Below are 24,225 nucleotides of genomic sequence, written 5' to 3'. Positions count from 1 at the left end.
GTTATATTTCATTAAATTTCTCCCCGCCCAACTTTCCAGCCTGTCCAGGTCTCTCTGAATGGCTGCGCAGCCTTCCGGCATCTCAGCCACTCCTCCCAGTTTTGTGTCATCAGTGAACTTGCTGACAGCGCACTCTAATCCCTCATCCAAGTCATTAATGAATATATTGAATAGAACTGGTCCCAGAACCGACCCTTGCGGAACTCCGCTAGACACAGACCTCCAACTGGACTCTGTCCCGCTGACCACTACTCTCTGGCTTCTTTCCTTCAGCCAGTTCACAATCCACCTCACTACCCGATCATCCAGACCACACTTCCTCAGTTTAGCTGCGAGGATGCTGTGGGAGACAGTGTCAAACGCTTTACTGAAATCGAGATAGACCACATCCACAGCTTTACCATCATCTATCCACCGGGTAACATCCTCATAAAAGGCTATCAAGTTGGTTGAGCAAGACTTCCCGTTGGTGAAGCCATGTTGACTGCCCCTAATGATCCCCCTATCCTTGATGTGCCTAGAGACAGCACCAAGAACAAGTTGCTCCATCACCTTTCCGGGGATGGAGGTGAGGCTGACCGGTCTATAGTTACCCGGGTCCTCCTTCTTGCCCTTTTTGAAGACTGGAGTGACATTCGCTTTCCTCCAGTCCTCAGGCACCTCTCCTGTTGCCCATGACTTAGCAAAGATGATGGAGAGTGGCCTAGCAATGACTTCCGCCAGCTCCCTCAGCACCCGCGGATGCATCCCATCAGGGCCCATGGATTTATGGACATCCAGGTTGCTTAATTGGTCCCTGACCCAGCCCTCATCAACCAAGACAGATTCCTCCTCTATCCTGACTTCTTCTGAGGCCGCAGGGGTCCAGGGCTCCTCAGGACAGCTTCCAACAGTATAGACAGAGGCAAAGAAGGCATTCAGCAACTCCGCCTTCTTTTTATCCTCTGTCTCCAGGACCCCCACCTCATTCATCAGTGGGCCTACATTGCCTCTAGTGTTGGCTTTACCTGCAATGTATTTGAAGAAGCCCTTTCTGTTGTCCTTGACCTCTCTTGCAAGGTTTAATTCCAAGGAGGCCTTAGCTTTCCTAGTTGCCTCCCTACATCCTCTGACAACAGACTTATATTCCTCCCAAGTGGCCAGCCCCTCCTTCCACGATCTGTACACCTTCTTCTTCCACTTGAGTTTGCCCAGCAGTTCCCTGTTCAACCATGCAGGTCTCCTGCTACCCTTCCTTGACTTCCTACCTGCTGGGATGCTCTGATCTTGAGCTCGGAAGAAGCAGTCCTTGAATGCTAACCAACTATCTTGGGCCCCCTTACCTTCTAGTACCCTGTCCCATGGGATTTCCCCTAGCAATTGCCTGAAAAGGCCAAAGTTGGCCCTCCTGAAGTTCAGGGTTGCGATTCTGCTAGCTATTCTGTTCCTGCCACATGAGATCCTGAACTCTACCATCTCATGGTCGCTACAACCAAGGCTGCCCTCAACCTTCACCTCTTCCACCAGACCCTCCTTGTTAGTGAGGATCAGATCCAGCAGCGCTCCTCTCCTAGTTGGCTCATCCACCATTTGCATCAGAAAGTTATCATCAATGCACTGGAGGAACCTCCTGGACTGAGGATGGCTGGCTGAGTAGGCCTCCCAGCAAATATCAGGGTAGTTGAAATCCCCCACAACAACCAGGCCCTGTAATTGCGAGACTGCTCTCAGCTGCCTGTAGAAGGCCTCATCACCCTCCTCATCCTGATCCGGTGGCCTGTAATAGACACCCACAACAGTATCACCCCTGACAGCCTGCCCCTTAATTCGCACCCACAAACTCTCAACTCGCTCCTGATCTGCCTCTGGACAGAACTCAATACATTCTAGCTGCTCACTCACATAAAGAGCAACTCCACCACCTCTCCTTAGCGGCCTGTCTTTCCTGAACAGGACATAGCCATCCATGACCACATTCCAGTCATGCGAGGCGTCCCACCATGTCTCTGTAATTGCCACTAGATCATAGCCCCCCGACCGAACACGGATTTCTAACTCCTCCTGTTTATTCCCCATGCTGCGTGCATTGGTGTACAGGCATTTCAGGGAGCGAGCTGGGCACACCGATTTCATCCCAGATTCACCCCCTGATTTCACCCCAGGGGGATGGGGGGCCTCCTGGTCTACCTCAACACTAGAGCATTGCCCCAGTGGTGCAAGCCCAGCTACCACCCCATCCCCCTTCGATTCTAGTTTAAAGCTCTCCGAATGAGCCCTGCTAATTCCTGTCCCAGAACCCTTTTGCCCCTACGACAGAAACCTTTCCCATGTATTACAGTCACACCTGGTGTCTTATAAAACCAGCCATTATCAAAGAACCCAAAGCCCTGCCTGTAGCACCAGTCTCGTAGCCAGGCATTAATAGAGAGAATCCTACTATTCCATCCCACGTCATCACCTGAAAATGGAAGGAGGGAGGAGAAAACAACTTGTGCCCCAGACTCTTTCACCAACCGTCCTAGGGCCTTGTAGTCTTTCTTCATCCCCCTCAGACTACGGGATGCAGCTTCTTCCCCACCTGTGTGGAAGATCAGCAGGGGGTAGTAGTCTGTGGCCCTCACCAGGTTGGGGAGTTGCCTGGTGATATCCCTGATTCGGGCTCCAGGCAGGCTGCAGACCTCCCTGTTATGGGGGTCAGCTCTGCATATTGGGCCCTCAGATCCCTTTAGGAAGGAGTCTCCAACCACTAAAACTCTTCTCTTCTTCCTTGTGGAGGAGGTAGCTATACGCCCGTCAGGTTTTTCTGACTGTGGTGGGACCTCTGATATAGGTTGCCTCTCCACCACATCCCCATTGGACCGGCTGTATTCCACTAGGGCTTCATATCTATTGCTCAGAGGCACCTGTGGAGGCAAGTTAGGCAAGGAGGGCACTCGCCTTTTGCCACGGCCATAGACTTGTCTCCACTCACTCCTCCCCTCTAGGTTACTGTTTTCCACCTGAGAGGGGCAGAGTACAGGGGTCCCTCGATCCTGGGAGCTCTCCGGCAGGTGCTCCCATTTTTGTTGCAGGGAGGGCAGAGCCTGGCTCCACCAGTCTATCTCCATTTCAGCCTCCCGAATGCTCCTAAGCCTTTCTACTTCGGCTTGAAGCCTTTCAACCTGGTTTTGCAGCTGTGCCCCTCGGCCAAGCAGATCATCTACTTGCTCACAGCGCACACAGCCCCCTGACACCACAGAGACGCTGTAGCATTCCCTGCAGCCTGCAACCTGCACCATCGCCTCCTTCCGTGGGAGCTCTGTCTGGGTTCCCACATCCATTTTGGTCTTCTTCCGCTGGGTAGATACCATTGCTCTTTCACTGAACTGGGAAATACCTGTTGGTGGCACCCCTGGTTCACAGCTCCTTGGCACCTTCCTCGCCTTGTGCACTGGGAGGGAGTCAGTGCCCTCCCCAACGAGTTGCAAACAACTGCAGCCTCTCCTGCCCTGGGACACACCCAGTCACTGCTGACTCACCCAGGCACTGCTGAGTCTCCCTCACCCTCTCCCCTCTGGCCAGGGACTAGTCCCTGCTCTCCAGGAGGATCTTATCAACGGTAACAGGGGGTGGTGCCTCCGGCTACGCCCCCTCCTCTCCTGATTCGTTGCCGGGAACCTCCGGGTCCGGGGTCAGAGGGAAGCAGCTCGGGGCTGATGCTCGCGGGGGACTCAGGGGGGGCCCGGGGTACGAAAAACCGCCCGGTTAAGCCCGATGTCGCCCTCGCCCCCGCACTAACCTCAAGTCGCTGCCGCCGCTTTTCGCTGCTGCCGCCGCCGCTTTTCGCTGCTGCCGCCGCTGCTTTTCGCTGCTGCCGCCGCTGTCAGCTGCGAATCCATATGATTTTAAGTAATTAAATTTGTCACATCTGAATATATTAATAATGATAGACTAGAATGATTTTGGGTTCCCCACCCCCTTGCTTTCTCTGTTGTTCTATAAGGTGTGAATCTGATAATGTAATGGTTTCGCTTATGCATAACTTGGAAATATTTGTACAAAAGTTTTGTTTTATTACTGATCACTAACTGCAGATTGCTAATGGCATTCTACGAAGTGACCATGTTACAGTTTTCAGGTTTGCCACAGCTGCAAATTATGTTTCCCATGTAATAATGCCATTATTTCTTTGCACTGTGATTACTAAATAGTTTGAATACAAATATCCTGAGAGCTATACTTTTGTATTTGCAGCATTTGGGAAGCATAACACTTGCACTTTCCGTGTCCCATTTTAACTCTACTGTATGATAGTTATGATGCTACATTGGTGTTCTGTTCAATAACTTGCTTCCAGTTTAGCTTAATATAGTTAATTTTTCTACATTGTTTAGTAATAATAGTAATAGGTTTATAGAGCTCATGTGCAGGAAAGAGCAGCGCTTCCCACTGCTGTATGTCTTCTCCAGGTTTTGGGCTCCTGATTTTAGTGTCAATAAAGCAGTCTTAGTATTGAAAGCTCCATGTTTCAAAGTACAAATGCGTTCTAGCCATATTGAGACCAGGGAAAAAATATTTTAATGGAATCTTTTGCCTTCAGAGCTCTTCAGGAGCCCAAGCCCTGGAGGTAGTGTGTTGTTTGACTTTGACTGACATGTTTTAGGTACACGTATGGAAAGCCAGTGAAGGGAACTGTAACAGTCACTTGCCTTTCTGTCTCTTACTGGACAAACAAAAGAAACATAACAACAACAATGGAGGTGAGTCTTCTGTTATGAGTTTTTAGTGTCGTAGACTCCAAAGCTGTGTCTCCTTTTGTAGGTTAAATATGCCTTGGACCATTCTTGAGTGCTGAGTTCAGCTGGCATGGTCTATGCAGTGACTTTCATGGATAGTGTTAAACTCTCTTTCATTTCCAGAACAAAGTGCCTACATTCAGACTGCTTATTGGGAATGATACTTGGCCACTGTGGTCCCTTGAACTGTGTCTGGAAGTTATTTTGGAGAGTACTAGTTGGCCCAGGTAGAAAAGCTTCCCAGGAGCCACTGTAGCAGCGTAGGTGATGGAGGGCCCATGCCCAGGAGCACTCCCTGGCCCCATGTGTGCCCCTGCACACCTTTGTGTTACAAGGCCAGAGGAGACCACTGCAATTATCTAGGTGGAGCTCTAGCATGGTAGAGACGAAAGTGTTTTGCCTACTAATTGCCTAGTAATTACATTGGAATTACTGTACTAGTTGTAACCTGGAGCATGAAATTTAAAAAGGCATGCAGTTTTGATCTGAAGACTTGAAAGTGGTGATAGATTCATGGCAACCTTTTGCAAAATCAGGCATTTTACTTTTGAGTTGTGGACTATGTTTAAAACAGGTTTGGTTTCTGCTAAATGGTGTGCCTGTCATTTTCTGTTGGCTAACTTCAGCAGATGACTGACTTCAATGCCTTCAGCAGCAGTTAGCCTACAGAAACTCTGAGCTCAGAGGTGTTGGATAGGGAGGGCATACACCTCTCCTCAGGCAGGAACCCGTTCATTGTATTTTCTGTAAAGCATAGGCACCACTGCTCTGGCCATGTAGAAGTGGATAATTCTAGATATTAGAAAAAAAATAAGTAACTTTCTCCATAAGGCATTGTTGGCTCTAAATAGTAATGAACTTTACTGGATTTAATAAAAAATGGTTACTGAAAACAAAAAATAAAGGTCAGCATTCATAATTTTCTGGTGTTGACACTCCACAACTTGTATGTGGGGAAAGCTATAGGACTTAACCACAAATAAGCTGTTTTAGGTGAAAATGCATCCTTGGCTTTGCTGGTTCAACAAGTTTTTTTTTCCTACGTTGCAGATAAATGGATCTGTGAATGTAACTTGTAACAAGCTTATGTTGCAAAACTTGAACGCTGATCAGTCGTGGCACCAAGGTGACAGTGATTACACAGAGCCGATAGAAATTATTGCAGTGGTCACCGAGTCGCTCACAGGTATGTGGCTGTGTGATGTGTTCTGAGAGAAATGCAAAGAGTAGGTGGTGCTGGAAGAAGTTACCACTATGTGGAAGGGCTTGGAGCGCTAGAAAAGCATCATGTGCTGATGGCAGTATGAACCATCGTCATGCAAATATATTACCTGAAAAAAAGTATTATCTATCTGAACTGTTCCTTGCCTAGATATTAAATAGTTTAACCAGCTGTTGACTCAGTTGAATACAGTTCTACAATAAATGATTTATTAAATAACCAAGAAATATGTGCAGATGGGAACTTAAAGTCAATGACTGATCACTTTTGATATGAAGAGCAGGCATAAAGAATTGCTAGCATTAGCCTGAGTCTTACAAACTTAAGTTTAATCATAAACTTACCTTATTTGTTTGTTTGTAAACCACATCAGTAGAAGGAGTTCTCTAGCCCCATGTTGTCCACTGTCTTTTTACCCTTTTCTAGACCAGCTGATTTGCAAACTGAGCCTTTTTGTGAGTTCATGTTCCACTGCACCTTCCGTATTAGAAAAAAATCATCTGTACAGAATTTCTGCCTGTCCCAGAAACTAGATTTCGTTACAGACTTTCTGTAGAAACCTCAGCAAGGTGAAGTTGGCTGATTAGGGATTTGTAAGTTCCTTCCTTGTGTCACTCTGACATAGTCTGCATGGAGTAGAGCACTACATGGTATGGCTTATTTAGCATTGTGGAAGACTACCAGCATGTATACCATCTTTGTACTGATCCTTAGCTGGAATGATGAAGAGTGATAGGAGTGGAAATGGTGAAAAATATGATAGAATTATTTAAAAATCATGGACAGTAAATAGTATTGCTGCTAAAGGAATATGTATGTTAAAACCCTGTTGTCTGAACACATACAATTATTCAACAGGAGTCTCCCAAAATTCAAGTACCATCATATTTCCAAAGCAAAGTGACTATTTTATTGAATTTATGGACTACTCTAGAGTTATAAAACCTTCTCTGAACTTCATAGCTACTGTAAGTACTTTTGTTTTATTATGATCTGTACATAAACAAATGTGATGACTTCTCCTGTATTTTTGCTTAGATGCCAAAGTTTGCCACAGATTTTTAAGTATAATTTACAAATTTGTTTTCAAATTACCTCTTTTTCATGATACATGTTGGTAAATACTAAACTTAGAGGTGTTTGCTCTAGAAAAGGATAAAGTGGCAGGGAATGCTGTAGTGTTGGCAGGATATATTTGAGTATAGTTTGTCAGCATTCTTATGGAAGAGAAAGCTTTTCAGTTGCTAGCTGATTGTTTTCCATTAGGTGACTGTGCTTTAAAACTGTAGAGTAGTTATTGAGTCCCTCCTAATAATATTTGTATATGGAAGTGCATGTGTGTGTATGCACACAAATATATACTTTATATAATGCATATGTATAACTAAGCATCTGTTACAAAGTTCAGTAAAACTCATCAGACCACATTGCTCTCAAGTGAAAGTGTCTTTTCTGCCTTCTGTCCTGTCTGTCTCATGCCGGCTGCAGTCCTCTCATAGAAGTATTTCATGCTCTTCATGCTGTCCATAGTTTGCATTCAGTATTTCTACATTTAGCAGAGGCTGCATATTGCATCGCTGCATTTTGCTTGAAAAGGGGAATCAACTTTACAATTCTTGAGCCTTTGCCTTGTAGAAATCAGACCTAAATACCACTAAAATAGGCTGAATATGCATTCTCAGAGGAGATTGGCTCAAGCTGTAGCTTTGTGTTAAGCCTGATCGTTTGGGTATTTCGTTTCTGTCCTTTTCATTTTCCTTGCCAGCACCTCAGTTTGATTCCAGCTCTGACCTGCTGCTTCCTCTTCCAAAGATGAGCTGAGTGAGAGGTAGCTGAAGCATTTAGTGATGCTTGCAGCTGGCAGAGAAGGAGGTATCAGTTATGCTCCCAGAGGAGTGTGAAGATCAGCTGCTGCTATTACTTGTAAGTGGAGGTCTGCACAGAGAGAGGATAGGAAAATAATGGCAGAGGAGGAGAGGTAATGGAGTGACAGACCTCTGGTTTGAAAAAGAAAAGGGAAACCTTAGTTCAGTGCTTTTAAATCTAGAAGCTGAATTTTTGGAGCATGTAATGTGGAAGGAGAATGGTTTTACTGTGGATGAGAATCTGCTTGAATGTGGGAATAAAGGTTGGTGTAAGTCGTAGCACTGATTCATGGATGCTGGAGTGAAGAAGTTGCAGACTGTCAATTTCGGACCTGTTTTTGAGTCTTTTCTCCTGATAAAGAAGTTTTTTCACCCTAGGTTTCCTGAAGGAGAGTCTCAGATGCCAGGTCTTAGAAAAATAAATAATTTAATAGAATTGTGCGGCTGTAGGAGCAGCTCGAGCTGGGTGCCTCCGGAGAGGGACTCCGAACAAAGAAATCTCTGGGCAGTTATACCCTTACAATCTAAGTTCCCCTCCGCTCACGTGACGGTTCAGTGCAATAGTTATATTTGGGTCTGGGGTCTTCTTGTTCTTCATTGGATCCTTTCCCTGTCTCCAGGTGGGCTGTTCCTTTTCTTATATCCATGAAGCAGCTTTTGCTGATGAATGTGGTTACCTTATCTTTCTGGTCTGCACTGGTTTTGGGGCCTTCCTTCATGTAACTAAGTGAAGTTCAGCATAAGTTCAGCAGTATCTAGGTTAAAGTTCATAGCTTGCTGCCTAAGGCTTTAGCAGAACTTTCTACTAATGCTATACAATGGCTTTCCATTCGAGCTAGGAAGTGACGACTGTAACATCTTCAGCTCATTTCATGAGTCTGTAAAGTCACGTGACTCAGTACCGTCTCTGCTCATCTGACACATTTCCTGCACATGATGTGATATTAAGTTGTCCTTTGTGGTGGTGATGAGATACAAGTGATAAAATTAAGTATTCAGGCTGTAGGTAGTAGCATAATTTGCCTGAGAGACAAGCTTTTTCAACAGGAAGAGCAGTTGGGAGAGCTGAAAGACAGGTCACCTTTTTGGTTCCATCTGCTTTGCTTTTGTTCTTTTTTTACTCCCTGGAGTTATGAATAATTTTGTTGCTGACTTGCCTACCTGCAGTGCTCTCAAGGGATTAAAAATAAGGTTACTGATGTGTGAGAAATCTGAGGATGCCCTTGGTTTTTTGATACGATGTGAATGCAGATATGTTGCTACCTGTTATTTGTTGGAAGTATAGTTTTAGCCTGTTTGAAAGGTCTTTTCTTTGTTTTTGTTTTTAGCTAAAGGTGACACGTTCTGATAGCAACCAGCTGACAGCTGAAGAGAGGCAGAATCTTGTCACAATAACTGCACAACAGTCAGACCTGCTTTTTCAGCACTCTTCACTTTCTCACCTTGAGAATGAAGCAACAGAGGAGAGAAATCTGACACTCCATGTCCTGAATTACACAGTCCCAGAAAATGGAATTATTGATATCGAATTTCCAATCCTGTCTAACACAAAAACTCTGAGAGTTCAGGTATTGCTTTGCAATATGTTGCTTTGGAACAGCAACACACCAAATTGAGTGGGATGTGATGAATGGGATGCTGTTCCTGCCTTTTGCAACAGCTGATACGTCGCCTAAAGTTATTTTCCTTAGCTCATATTCATGTTAGAGCTGGAAAGAAAGTGATGGATCCTTTCTGAATGTGATCTAAATAATTTCACCAAGACAGCAAGGGAAAAAAGAAAACAGATACCCAAAACAAGCAGTAAAGTGGCCTTTTACTGCCATTAAGGCTGCCATGCTCTTGTAAACAGTAATATATATGTGAACATCATAAGGATTTTGCCGTTTTGTCAAAGGCTTTGTTTTACATTGTCTCGCAGGCAGAGTTCCTCAGCAGTAGGACTGACATAGGTGTTTATGATGTGTTCAGCTCCCCCAGCCAGACTTATCTCCAGGTTAAAACGAAGAGCCAGGATATAAAGGTACAGTCTGAGACAAAACTGGCCAAGATAAGAATGGTTCAAGTTACTCATCATGTTTCCATGCTCATCCATATCAATCATATTCTTTTTCTAGGCTGGGAAGCCTTTTGAGCTGAGTATTGCAAGCAACAAGCCAGTGAGAGAGTTCCACTATCTGGTAAGTTACTGGTTTTACATATGGGGACAATCCAAGATGACTTCTACAAACCTGAGAAATGCTCACTCCAGTGAATGGAACATGTTTGAACATTAGAGAGATTCAGCATTTTTTTATTGTGCTTTGTGAAAGAAGTGGCCCAAACACTTCGTTCCCACGAGGATGGTCCTTTTTGAAGGAGCGCTCCATTTCGCTACCTAGCAGAAATGCCTCTGGCACTGTAAGGAGGTGCTGTCTGGGAGAAGCACGTCTCTGATTTGGGTGTTGGGTTATCTCTGCTTGCAGATGCGTGAGACAAGGCACAATTGTGAGAGCAATACTGTATCAGACTGTGCAGAGCACCCGTGACGGGAGAAGGGGCAGGAATGTTCCAGGAGCAGCCCAAACTGGGGCTTGTCAGCAGGTCCTGCATATGCAGGTGGAAGCAGGGGGCTGGCAGAGCCTGTACGCAGGTTGAGGACTGTCAGTGCTGAGGCTGCAGGCACAGAGCGAGGAGAAGACCTGCGTGCTGAGAAAACAGATGGTCCAGTGGGCAGGGTAGCATTGTTAACAAGGGAACTTTGTAGGAAGCTTTTTAAAATACATGACTTGGCTAATAGCTTGTTTAACGGCTCGGCTGTACTGTATCTTACAGCATCTGGGTTGAAGGGTTTATGATACATGCCATCATCAGTCTCCCATCCTGTCCTTAACACATACATGTCTTGTGCACAGTCTACACCATAATGATCATGATAACTGCAATTCTTTTCCTTTCAGAGACTTTAATAGTAAACTGGATAGGGAAGACCTTAGGACAATTGTGTGGACAACCATGTGTATTTTCTAAAATAGAAGCACCCTTTAGAAGATGAAAAAAAAATCAGGTCCATGCAGTCAAAGGCAGGGAACGGCCTTTCATGACTGTCTTCATTAGTAAGTGATATGATCCAACAGGAACAGATTTAGAGTGAAAAAGTTGATTCTGTGAGCCTGAACTCCAGGTGTTTTGAGGTAGCTTCAGATCTAGTCTGATCTAGTAAAATGAATACCTGTTCTTAGCTGGGATACGTTAGTGGGCCTCAGTTCCCACTTTCCATGGTGCAAACTAAGGTGTGGTAAGTAGGGGTGTTTGGGAGATTTGCTTTTGAAATAGTGTTCCTGATCCAAACTCAAATGCTGTTATAGATGACCCGCATGACCCAGACGTATTACTGTTGCATTTTTATAGTCTTGTAGCACATGTTCTGCTGTGCACTCGTCATTGTAGTTCTTTACTTGTCCATAGTGGTGCAGGAATGAAAGCATGAGAAAACTCTATTTCTAACATTTAAATATTACATTGCCCCCCTGTTCCATACCCAGTCTCATAGAACTGGTCAACCACTTAGTGAAAATAAAAAATCACAGCTATATGTCTCTTCTTTTAATGGTTCTTTGTAGAAGGAATTGCAGAGCTTATGACATATTGAGATCCCAACAGACTGAGTGTTTCGTTTTTCCCTTTCAGGTGCTATCTAAGGAACAAATTATGGCTTTTGGCACAAAGGCTGCAAAAACATTCACTTTAACAGCAGAAAATTCCTGGGCTCCTTTTGCATGTATACTTGTGTTCTATGTTGATGAGCTTGGAGTGGTTGTAAATGATGCTCTCACTGTCCCTATTCAGCCTGTTTTGGATGACAAGGTAAGTATATTGAACTCGAGTCTGAGACCATGTTTTTGTCTGTTTGTTGCGTGGTAAGCAGTGTTTTAGATCATAGCATTGTGAATGTAAAATCTTCCTCATTGAGGATCTAATCTGAGGTTTATGTAAGTCCTTAGAAAGACTTTTGATGATACCAGTACAGTTAGGGTCCAACTATAAATGTAGAGCTACTTAACATCTGAAAGAAATTTCTACTAACCCTATGTCTTCTACATATAGACACACAGCATCTCTTCGTGTTTTTAATAGTTTGGTCAATTACTAAGCCAAAGATTGTTCTGGCCAATATAGTGGAAATCTACTCATAAGTGCTCTAAGCATGGAACTGTAAATGTTTACGAAGACCTTGTTCTAGCCAGGCAGTGGTCACATTGTATGTAGTATGAGCACAGGGAGCCCAGCACACAGCAGTGTTCTGAGGAGACTGCAGAAGGACCTTCCTTCTTATTTCACAAATAAGACTACAGTATGTTCTGTAGCAGTGAGGTAAGGCCTGATCTTGAAAATACCGGTTTAATTAAATGTAGTTTATGCATGAAAACCACGATCCTAGTATACATGCAGAGAGGATGAAAATTTGAGGTGATAAATTGTAAGAATTTAATACCAGTATTACTGTATATGCTGTAAAGACTGGGTAATGAAAAATTGTATGATAAAGAAAGAACTATCTCAAAGGCTTCAAAATTTCAGGCTGTTTCAGTTTCCCCATTTGAACGCTAGCTACTGAAATAAATTCAGTACTGCAGAAAGCTGCTTTCTCTGTAATTTGTTACCTTGCCTAGCATTTTATTTCTGTAAATGAGCTGGTAAAATTGAATATACAGAGCTGCAGTGCCAGTGTCCTTACCCAGAAACTGTTTTTCTGTGTGAATCAGTCTGATGCCAATTTACAGGGAAGCACATGGTGCTAATTCCATTTCTGTTGGCAACATTAGTGTATTTGCTGTTGCTCTGTGATTTTCATACCAAATGCACGTGGAAGATACCGCTACACGGATTTATCAGAGGCAGGGTGTGATGGGACTGCAGATTCAGACATCTAAATACATGTATTTACATGTAGGGTTGGGATGCGGTTGCTTAAGCACAGACATCTAGTGTCCTCCCAAGAGGCCACAGGGTATTCAAGATGTCATCATGGGATGAGTGGATGTTTCACAGGTCCTATGGGAGACCTGTCCCTTTCTGGAATGGGAGCTGAGGGTCAGACAGCGTGCTGTGGGACATCTCAAGTGCTTCCAGGAGCCTTCAGGTGTCTGAGTCTCATCTCTCTGTGTGAGTTATGTGTCTAAACTCAGTTTATGGAGAATCAGTTGCCCAAAAAGAGTGTGGTTTTAAGTTATTCTTCCTGGACTCCAATGCCTGCTCCAGAAGGGTAAGTTATGTGTTCTGTCTGGCAGCACCACTGGACATGTCTTGGATACCTTTGAACATCTCAGATGGCACTAAGTGCCAGTGTTTGTGTAACTGAATCCCACCCACAGCCAGTACAGTCAGTGGAGCCTGTAGGACTGTTTTCTTCACCACCACTTGGATTTATGCTTCATGGTGAGCCAAACTGCTATCTAGTTTCCATTGACTCTGTGTATGATGAGAGCTTAAACACTGAACTGAAATGTAGACAGCAAAATGTAGGTAACTTAAGCGTGGGGCTGAATTCTACCTCTAGACTGGATAGTAGTGGTGTTTTGATGAGGGAAAAGAGTGAAATTGTTAATTTTAAACAGACATTCTGCATTGTCATCCGGTGCAGTGGGGATGGGACGCGTTAGAAATACCTTAGAGCAGATGACCTTTCCTCTTTTCAGTACCCCGGTGGAAGACATATTGATGCTGTATTAGCTTATTTATTTCCTTCTTCCTTACCCATGCATCTATTACATATATCCCTTTTCTGTATTGATCTCACTGTGGAACACTTAGGTGTAATCTTTGAAGGCTGGATCTTTCCCTAAATACGTTGTATGCTGTGTTGTGCATTGATAAACGGTGAATGCATTTCTTTTACTGTCCTCAGCTGTAGAAACTGGTGTATTCTTGTGGCTCAAGAGATTGCTGCTTGTATACTAAGATCTGGTTGAAATGGTAATGGATCCTGATGCTGGCTTCCCACCAGTCCAAGGAACTGATCAGCTAGGAGAACAAGAGAGCAAAATGAATACTGTAGTATTTTCCCAAAGGTCCTAGGAAATCCAGAGTTGTGATTATAGCCAATTAAGCTAAGAATATGCTCCCTCAGAGTTGTTAGTGGCTGTAAATATCACTGTACGATTTAAACCAGTGCTGTTTTTTACTTTTTTCCTAGATTAAAATCTCTTGGAGCAAAGATAAGGTCAAGCCATCTGAGAAAGTCTCCCTTAAAATCAGTACAACAGAACCAGGATCAGTAATTGGACTTGCAGTCGTTGATAAAAGTACAAAGCTTCTAGGAGAAAGTAGTGACATAACAGAAGATTCTGTAAGTAAACAGGAAAAAGAGTTTTCATTATTGTGTGTATGAAAGATATATGTTTATGGAAATGTTACAGTTTATATACTGAATGAGTAATATTCTTTGGGCAGGATTTTTAGTCCTTAATTATGCAAACATTTTTTACTTCTGCAAGTAGTTTATCAACACAAGCGGAAAAGCCTGTAAGGCTTACAAGGTAATAGGCCCAACATTTCTAATTCCAATTAATACTTTATTGTTCTTCTATTTGATAAACTGCTCAGTTAACACTTGGCAATTTCTTCTTTCAGGAAAGACAAAAAAGTCAGAAAAATTTGTGCTTTGTGCTCTTTAAAATTAGTAATATAAAATAAATAATTTTATTTTTTGAAGAACAGAATAAATTATTCATCTTTTTGAATTCCCTTTACTTGCTAGAAGCTCTAGTGCATCAACAATTTGAAAGAGCTGACAATACACATCATTCCTAAAGTGCTCAAATGACATAGCCTAAGTGCCATAGAATATCAGTGGGCTGTAGGCTCCTGTTTTAGGCTTATGTAGTCTTGGTCACTCTTCCATTAATCATGAAACCGTTGCAGCCTAATCCCCTTCATCCTGTCACAAATTCTTTTTTCTTTTGACATGAGAGCTAAGCAAGCTGCTGCTTGAGGAATAGCTCTATGAATTAGCATCTACAACAGTGAACATTCTGAAAAATGTGAGTTTGCATTTACTCTTTGGATGATTTTGTTTCTCTTGTCTTAGGTCTTCCATGAGCTCAATTTATACAGCACAGGGCAGTATTTCCCCTTGGTCAGAGGTTCTTTTGGTGTCTTTCAGGTACTTTTTTTTTTTTTTTAATTATAAGCTGGATTTTTTTTTACTGCTTAGTGATTTGCACATCACTTGCTAGAAGAAAATTCCCTTTTTAAAGTTTGGGACTGTAGACAACATACTATTTCCATGGCTTACATGGGTTTTGAATTGTGAAATCTATCAATATGTAAATACTCTGAGTGCAAATACATTTATACTTTCATAAAGACAGATTGCTTTATGCTTGATATTGTCTTCTCTTTTAAAAGTTTTCAGTCATTAAGGCAATATTCAGATTCAGATGATCTCAGTTTTGTTGGTTCTTGTGTATTACTTGCTTCAGTTCTGTAATTGCTTTATTATGATGACTTTATTTTCTTAAAAACAAAGAAAAGAAAAAGAAAATAGATAACCACTGTTGATGTCCTGAATGTCCTCTATTGATATATACTGTGTAAATTTTATCCAGAAATGCAGCCTTTGGGTATCAACTGATGCGATTCTTGAGGAGGATAAGGAACATTTTCTTTGTAAGTAATAAAAATAAATGTAACCAAATCTAATTTACTGAGTGGGGAAGGAGGTCCATGGGTTAGGGCCCCTATTAGGTCTTCTTACTATACTGCATACAGGCTACATCCAGCCTTGAAAACCATTACCGTTTCCAAGGTTCAAAACATACAAAATGCATATGACTAGTATTTTAAAAACTTTCTTTTTGCTGCTGTCCTGGGTGACACTACCTGTTAAAGGCCTGAGGGTGAATGGAGTTTTTATTTGCAGTTCCAGTTGATATATGTGGCAGTGGTTTGTCATGTGTAGCCATATTACACCAGTTCCATAAGCATTCCAGAGAGGCCATTTAGAAATTTAAGTTTGTGTGAAACCTTTTTTATTCTTAAAAAAAAAAAGCGAGAAAAAAAGAGTTCCTAATGTCACAGAGTAGTGTTACCATATATAACAAAGCTATAGATTATACTCCAGACACTGTATTAATTTGATTTTTCTTAACTGTATTAATTTGATTTTTCTCAAACCTAGATATTTGTAGGTAGGACAATATTTTTTTATTTCGTAGATGGTGGAATGATACCCATAGAGGATGGTTTCGGTGATGATATGCCAGTATCTAAAAATGGACCTCCTGATTTCAGCAATCTCTATGTGAGGACACATTTTCCAGAGACCTGGCTTTGGATCGACACTAAAACTAGGTATAAGATTAGAAGCAAATGGAAACTGATTTACACTTGCCGTTGTTATTTTGTAGGTTTTAGCAGCATTCTGCACTGGTGGTGAAGAATATGGCTTAAAGATGTAGTATTATTTGTATTCTACTACCACCTAGAGGCCACGATATTGGAGACCCACCAGATGAGGCGTTGTACAACTGCACAAAATAGGACAATGCCTGACTAAATACCTTGTAGTTTCAATCAAAACTAGATGAAAATCCTGGAGACAAGAGAAACTCTCTTCCTTTTACAGATGGGGAGATAACAGATAGGGAGGTTTAGTCTTTTTCTCTACGGTACATGAGAAGATGGTGATTAGCCCAGAAAGGGAAATCTGTTCCTGTTTGCACCTAATTCAAGGAGCAGTTCAACCAGTCAAATGATGGTGAAATCTGACCTGTGTCATGAAGCACAAATGTTGTATTCTTTCACAGCTGAGAAGTTTGGGAAGCAACTGTCATCTGGGATTGTTTTAAAGGATCTGTAAAAGTAGATTTTTACAGATGAAATCACATGTAATGTGATTCAATGTAATTACCATCAATTAATGTAATTTAAAATAATTTAAACTTGTTTTAATCATTTTGATCTTATCACAAATATTTCTAAATGAATAGGAAAAGAAAAACAGATCATCAGCAGTTTTTCCTGCCAGGAGTTTGGACTTAATTTTGGATGCATTTTAAACACTCGTGTCCACTTACTGATGTCTGTAAATGGATGCTTTTGAAAGTCTGCTCTCCCCTTCAGATCTGACACAGACACCACCATGGAAGTCATTGTACCTGATACCATCACAAACTGGGTAGCCAGTGCTTTTGTGATGTCTGAAAACAGTGGGCTTGGTGTGACGACTGCTCCAGTGGAGGTACCGTGGCACTAGACAGTTCTCCTTTAAACGCGGGTAACACTGTAGGTTATTGCTAGAAGCTGTATTTTAGTTCTAACAGCAGCCATCTCCTTATACTAATAAAGTGATTGAGAGGCTGTGTGTATTCAAACTGTAAAGAAAACATTATCACTGCAGACATGTATGATACTGTATCTGCCTCCCCTTCCTGCTCATATAAATATCTCAGACATTACACAGTTACTTGGGTGCCTGTTTTTGTTGGAGCAATTGTTTTGTTAGATCACTTTCAGGATGTGCCCACTTCAGAATCTTCATATGTAGAAAGGCAGATTGGCTGCCTGAGGACAGCATAGTTCCATGTTTTCTTGGCTCTGCCAAGAGGGCTTTCCATGAGTTGATAGTGCATGCAGGGAGGTTTGCACAGACTACCTGGGAAGAGGTGGCTGGGATAGAAGAGGCACGTTGTCTACTGGAAAGATCATGCCACTGCGCTGCTCTTCTAACACTTAACCCCAGGAGGGAGGACGGGAGAATTGCTTGAAGGCTAAATTCTGGCCTCGCTTTCATTTATCTGTCAAAACCAGTCTTGGACTAAACATAGGTGCTACTTTTTGGGTGGCTTAGCTTGTGGACACTGAGAGCCACTGGTGGGATGCGATGCTTCTTGGTACCAAGTTCCTGTCTCCTGAGGCTCATTTTGTGCTTCCAAGTGTTCGAGGAGTTTAGCAATCTAAGCTAAATTCAGAATTCCTCAGGTTAGATCTCTAACCTGAGATTCCCAATGTACAAGTGCAGTTGTCCTAGGCTCACTCTGTATTCATGGAAACAGCTACTTAGAGAGAGTTATTTAGCCTGTTTAAAATAGGAATTGCGTTTTGAAGTCTCATTTAGCTAGTATTTTATATACGTTGAATAATCTTTTGAAGGTAGTTATTTCCTTCCACTCATTATGTAAAGATCCTAGAGAAACTACGTTCCTAACTGAGACAACTCCACTTAAGTGCCTAAAGTTAGAAAAGTTGAAACTGTGCAGTACTGGGTCATAGATTTCCAACTTGATGCCAGGACTAGTGCAAGCGTAGCTTGGAGACAACTCTTTACCCATTGAAGTTCCCATGCCCTCCAGTTCCTGGGGAGGGGCAAATTTTGGAATCCAAACCTAGATCTGGGTCCAGATTTCATAGTTGGCTGCTACACCAGACACAGAACATGTGCTTTGAACATCCTGATCATAACTCCACTACAGAATTTGGAGCCCGATCTGGATTTTGTGGCTAAGGCTCCTTTGAGACTGGAATCATGATTCTCATTTCTTTCACTCGGCTTGGCAGAGATGGAACAGAAAGAGGAACAGTTTTCTGATTCAAACTGTATGAAATTATATACTTGGCCTCTCATACTAAAATTTGAGAAGGCTGCAAGTAGAACAGATGTTGAGATTATTATTTAACTATAATCACCCACATGCACTGTTCAGTACTTCACCCTCGTTGGGATGTTTAGATTGCACTTAGAGTTCCATATGGCTGAAACATGTTAATCAGTACCATACAGAGGGACAAATAAAATAAATGCATGAAAACTGTAATGGGGAAATAAGTAAGTGACATCTGCGTGCTTAATGTAATTTACTTCTTTGCATCTTGTTTTTGTTTGACTTCTACTACACAGAGTGTCAATAATTTTACCCTATTGTATTTTATTATAATATACCAGGATATTCCTAAGTGTAAAACTTTAGTACTGCAAGAGTTTTGGAGAAAAGCAAAACAAAAAAGACAAAGCAAATAGATGCATAGAGAAAACCTCGAATGAAAATTAATCAAAAATTCTCCATCAGAACTTCTCTAACGTTTAATATCTAAAGAAGTTTTTGACACTGAAAGCTTTAGCAAACAGCTTTTCAAAGTTTTAAAAAGCAAATGTTGGAATATTTGCTAGCTAGAAAGAAATCTGGAGGGTTTTTTGGATCTGAAACTCAAACCACTTGGAAGAATTTTTTAAATGAAAACCAAATTAAAACCATTTTTAGTTGACATTTCAATAATAAAGGATATCATACTTCATCCATTCTTATTGTACAGATGTTCATAAGCAGTGAAATTTTGATCCCATTCAGCTTGACGAGAGCTTGATCACTGACTTCTTAGAGCCAAGACTTCATCCAGAAACCTCTGTTCACAGATAAAAGTAACTGCTTGCTGGTATATTTCTGCAGTTGTTTTTTTAATTAAGAAAAAATGTATTTTTAGAAATATAACTAAAGAACTTATGCCGAGATTAGTCTTACAAAATAACACATCATTCTAAGGTGTTGGTGAATTGCAGAACTTGGAAAAGTTGGTTATTCTGTATTCCAACAGGCGTTTCTTTGTTGACATGGAATAGGGCAACTGACAGATTCTTAATCATCCATTACTTGTGCACTCAAAACAGTTCGCAGTTGCCTTAATGGTATCTCAGGACAGATCACAGCTTCCAGACTTGCCAAATGATAGACTCTTAGTCCCACTTCAGGTGCCTCTGTTGGAACGTGCCCTGTCAAAGCTGTCAGCGGCTCTCATGTGAATGGCGATGCTGAGTTCCCACAAAGGTCCTAACAACCAGAAGCATCTGCTTCAGCCTTGTGGTAATACATTTTGCTAACTGTAGAGTACAAGTAAACACACTGTCATCGGAATTTAAAAGTGATCAGAAAAACTGTATAGTCATTTTCTTGCTAGTATCTGATTGTAGGGATTCACTGCTGATTTTGTTTTGCAGCTAGAAGCTTTTCAACCTTTCTTCATTTTTCTGAACCTTCCATACTCTGTCATCAGAGGAGAGCAGTTCATTTTGGAAGTGAACATCTTTAATTATTTAAAAGAAGCAGCTGAGGTAAAATAACAGTCTCTTTGTACTTGAATGTTACTAGACACTGCAGGGTTTTCATCACTGGTGGAGACCACGTCTTTCTCTTGTGAGAACTTTAATATTGTCTTCAGCGGGTGGGCCATAAAGTTATTTCTCTGTACACAAAAAAGATAGCAGCTTATGAAAGCAGTTTTTCAAAATTAACACTCTGTATTGCAAATGTTACCATATTTATAGGTTACTGTGATCTTGGATATGAATGAGGCTTTTGAAATTATTCTAACATCCAATGAAATAAATGCTACGGAAAATCAACAGTCTATATCTGTACCAAGAGAAGATGGGAAAACTGTTCAATTCCCAATCAAGCCGAAACAGCTGGGAGAGATTCCCATCAAAGTGACTGCAATATCATCTGCTGCTTCTGATGCTATCCTCCAGAAAGTTTTAGTAAAGGTAAACAGTCTGCAGCTTGGCTTGTTCCAAAAATAAATTGTTCCCTGAAATAGACAACAGAGTGCAGCAAAAAGGCAAACCAATTTACTTGTCTGCCTCTTGCTCTGTAAGGTTGGTTTTGGGTCAGGTGGCTTTAAGTAGAAAACACTTCTTTTAAAATAATTTCTCCTTTAAAATTCTTTAGATCCTCTTCCAGGACTGAACACATAGATCTGTTCTACAACAGGTCTTGTTTCAAATGCTTCTGAAAGCAAAGTGAAACCTACTTGTTCATCAGTGAGCACCTGATGCTACAGCTAGCTTAATAATCTGGAGAGTGGACCAAATAACTGTATTATGGATAAGTGCAATCAATTTTGACATACACCTGGCTTTAGTTCAAAGCCTATTTTATATGAGCATTTTTGTATTTTGCTAGTGGTGGTAATTGGTGGTAATTGGTGGCTGAGGAAAGAAACTCATTTGTTTTCTCTGCTTCAAGGACAATTTTTCTCAAGGGATTTTGCAAGCATGAGGAAATGAAACCTTTATGGTCATGTACCTAACTTCAGTTTAAATCCTCCTTGTATGGCAGGCGGTAGGATTGCAGACAGCATGAAAGGTACCACCTCTGGCCTTGGCATGTGCTTGGCCATGGAGCTCTGTGCTTGGTGTGGAGCTGACTGGAATCAGAGATGCTCTCATTGGCTTTGTGAGTGTGTTTTTGTAATTAACACATGGTCTCAAGAAGCAAATAGTGGAGGTAGGTGTTTGTAAGAAAAACATTTCTGTGTCAGTTTGGATGGGCCAATAGCTCAGGTTCTTGATGTGTTAGCAAGCAGCACAAAATACCTGACTGTTTTAGATCCCTTAGTACAGTGAGAATGCAACCCCAGTCCTAAAAGCAACACGCTGTTGGAGATTGCAATAATCCTGTCTTTACTTTGATAGGCTGAAGGATTGGAACAGACATATTCTCAGACAGTCCTTTTGGATTTAACTGGGAGTAAACCACACGCAGTGTCAAAAACTTTGGATTTCACTTTTCCATCTGATGTTGTAAGTGGCAGTGAAAGAGTGCAGGTCACTGCTGTTGGTAAGGGTTATTTTGTTCTGTTTCCACCTTTATTATTTGCTGGTCAGCTGTATTGTCTTTTGTTTTGTTTTGTTTTGAAATAGTTTCTTGCCTGCTGGGCTTTTGTTGAAATCAGTATCTAAGATATATGTGTCCATAATCAACTGCTGGCATCTTCTGCCCTGCAGGCATAGGTGGCTTTTAAAGAACAGAGCAGTTGCCAGTGGTAACTAGAAGTAGTAGCCTGTCAAATAGGGCAGGAAGGCTGCTGTGTAATAACCTGAGCTACCCTAGCAGGATTTGGCAGAGCTTTTCTCAGTCTTTTCTGAAGGACCCTTACAAGATTTTGCCCAGTATGGATGTGGCTTTATAGGTTTTTAGGGAATTGCATTAATTTTTATTTAATTGCTATATTAATATGATGAATAATTAATTCAAAATCATTTATCATCATACATTGGACTAAGCATAGGAAGACTTTATAGATGGAGTGTATTATTCCTTTCGTTTATTTAATTTATGATATTATGATATTGACTATCCTTCTTCAGAGTTAGAGAGGGAGTTGGATTTTAGTAAGGAAGGTCCTGCAAAGTTTGCTAGTGTCCTGTTTTAATTCTGCTTGTCTGCAGAATAAAACCTAAAACCCAACTGATTGTTGTTTCTTGTGACAGCTAGGCTTTGATAACTGTGGGTGAGAGAAGAAATACAGGGAGTTTCAGATATGTACTATTACTGAAACGTTTTCCTGGATTAAATATCTTTTTGCCTTTTTTTTTTTTAACAGTAACTGTTTGAAATTACTCTGTAGTTGGAAAGATATGTGGGGAGATGGGTCAGTGGACACAAAGCTCATCAGAAAATGAAGAATGCATGTTTAATGCAATTTGCTGCCCAATTAGTGGTGTTTAGTACAAACGTTTCCAATGTATCATATTTTCTCCCAGTTTAGATGATATCACCCTTTGTGTTAAGTATGCATTTATTTGCAATAGGCTTTAATATCTTTTCATTAAATTTTATCTTTCAGGTGATTTACTTGGGCCTTCTATCAGTGGTTTGTCGTCATTGATTAAGATGCCTTATGGCTGCGGTGAACAGAATATGATCAATTTTGCTCCAGGTGTTTATGTTTTGCAATACCTGACTAAAACCAGGCAGCTGAGAGAGGATATTAAATCAAAAGCTGTATCAGTTATGCGAAAAGGTTTGTATGCTTAAAAGAAAGATGTTAAGGTTTTTAAGGACTCTTACTAGTAAAAGATACCTGTGACTCTGCATTTGTTTTTTGAAGTACTGCTCTGTTGGTGTCATAAGAACTGGAAGAAAAGCCCACCTTCCTCTTTCTTTTCCTCTTTCTTCTGGGCTGACAGAATTAAAGAGCAAACAATTTTGTTTACGAGGGCAAGTTTCCTTAGAAAAAACATGTAGTTAATTTTCAAAGGAAAATGGTGGTTTAGAAGGTAATTTATATGGTTTTCCTTGGTAATTGTTATCTCTCCTTTGATAAAACCACGTGTGGGCAAACATTTCTGACCTCTTCTTGAGGCACAGAGGCTGAAAATTAGTCAGTGGGCAGTGTGAGCCATATTCATTCCATGTGTGTATCTGTCTTCAGTGACACCATCTCCATCCTGCCGTGTCCTCGTAGAGGTCAAGGAATGGCGTTTGCTGTGGTGGCTGGCTTTCATGCACCCAGGTTTTAGACTTGGTCAGAAGTGAAGTCTGTGCTGGAAATCAAAAGCTGGAAAATTTTAGTTGGAAATTGTTGTATATTTTAATCAGCAAATACTCCAGGGCATCACAAAGTGTGGAGAACATAGTTGCACTATGCTTCTCTGTGCCTTTTGGATCAGACAGTGTCTAACTGCAATGTACCACGCTCGCCACATGTCAGTCTGCATGCTGAGAGCCTGGTTCAGAGAGAGGAATGAGACTGTCCTCATGTGAGCTACAGCCCAACTAAGGCACCATGATGACATTTTCAAATTGTTTACTCTCTGTAAGACTTTGATTTTTTTTTTGTGTTTGATTTTTTTTTTTAAGTTGTTGACAGTTCCTTTGGAAAAGACACAGCTCAAAATAAATGTTCCTTTTGTCAAGATCCCAGTTTTCTGTCAAAAGCAGTTAAATGATTTTTTTAAACCCTTCCTTACTATGTGGTTTAGTTGAAAAGTAAGGGAGGGGGCTAAAGAGATGTGTTATGTAAACAGCTGCTCTGAAGTTTATAAACAACCTACCACTTTCTGAAGCATGAGTTGTGCCACCATAATTTTCTCAAGTTTTCCAGTAACAGATTTATTAAAGTTATTTCAAAGCAAGTGAAAATTATAGGATTAAATGTCACTATATACAAAGCATTGTGTTACTTAACTTGTTCCTGGGGTTTTGAATTTAGGTACGTGTTTTTAACACTGTAATAGCCAAGACAGTAAGTATGCTGAAATATTTGTAATCTTAAGATAGAAAAGAACCACAATCTAAAAAACATTTCGTCTTTTGCTTTATTTTAACAATTGATTTCAATTGCTGCACTTTTTTTTTTAAAATGTAACCTTAAAGTTGAAATTTATCGTTAGTTTGAGATGTAACTTTTATAAGCTCAGTTTTTGAAAGGATTGTCATGATGTTTGATTTAAAACAGACTATTTCACATGTCAGAATTCACTAAATATTTGAAAAAGTGACCTCATAATCTGAAGTAAATATAATTAATTTTAAGGCTAAATGCTTGTGAGAAGGGATCATATAGCTAGCAGAGACTGCTATGTGATCTTTCTTTTAGCAGTTTTTGTTTACCTAGAACAAAGGCA

At 41.2% G+C, this 24,225-nt stretch overlaps 1 protein-coding gene across 1 annotated transcript in view; it reads left to right on the top strand.

The window, feature by feature from the left end:
- Positions 1-24,225, top strand: part of CD109 (CD109 molecule) — a 92,776-nt gene that overhangs the window by 38,601 nt on the left and 29,950 nt on the right. The window contains exons 8-23 of the mRNA XM_068408608.1: positions 4,622-4,718; positions 5,805-5,940; positions 6,835-6,944; positions 9,170-9,409; positions 9,763-9,864; positions 9,959-10,021; positions 11,511-11,687; positions 14,017-14,169; positions 14,911-14,985; positions 15,431-15,491; positions 16,040-16,175; positions 16,947-17,064; positions 19,813-19,926; positions 20,140-20,358; positions 21,289-21,433; positions 22,443-22,619. Of these exons, the coding sequence (XP_068264709.1) occupies positions 4,622-4,718; positions 5,805-5,940; positions 6,835-6,944; positions 9,170-9,409; positions 9,763-9,864; positions 9,959-10,021; positions 11,511-11,687; positions 14,017-14,169; positions 14,911-14,985; positions 15,431-15,491; positions 16,040-16,175; positions 16,947-17,064; positions 19,813-19,926; positions 20,140-20,358; positions 21,289-21,433; positions 22,443-22,619 (2,123 nt within the window). The remainder of the gene's footprint in view (positions 1-4,621; positions 4,719-5,804; positions 5,941-6,834; positions 6,945-9,169; positions 9,410-9,762; positions 9,865-9,958; positions 10,022-11,510; positions 11,688-14,016; positions 14,170-14,910; positions 14,986-15,430; positions 15,492-16,039; positions 16,176-16,946; positions 17,065-19,812; positions 19,927-20,139; positions 20,359-21,288; positions 21,434-22,442; positions 22,620-24,225) is intronic.

This window comes from Nyctibius grandis, chromosome 1 (genome assembly GCF_013368605.1).
Source record: "Nyctibius grandis isolate bNycGra1 chromosome 1, bNycGra1.pri, whole genome shotgun sequence".
Taxonomy (NCBI): Eukaryota; Metazoa; Chordata; class Aves; order Nyctibiiformes; family Nyctibiidae; genus Nyctibius; species Nyctibius grandis.
This window is presented reverse-complemented; position numbering and strand designations above follow the sequence as displayed.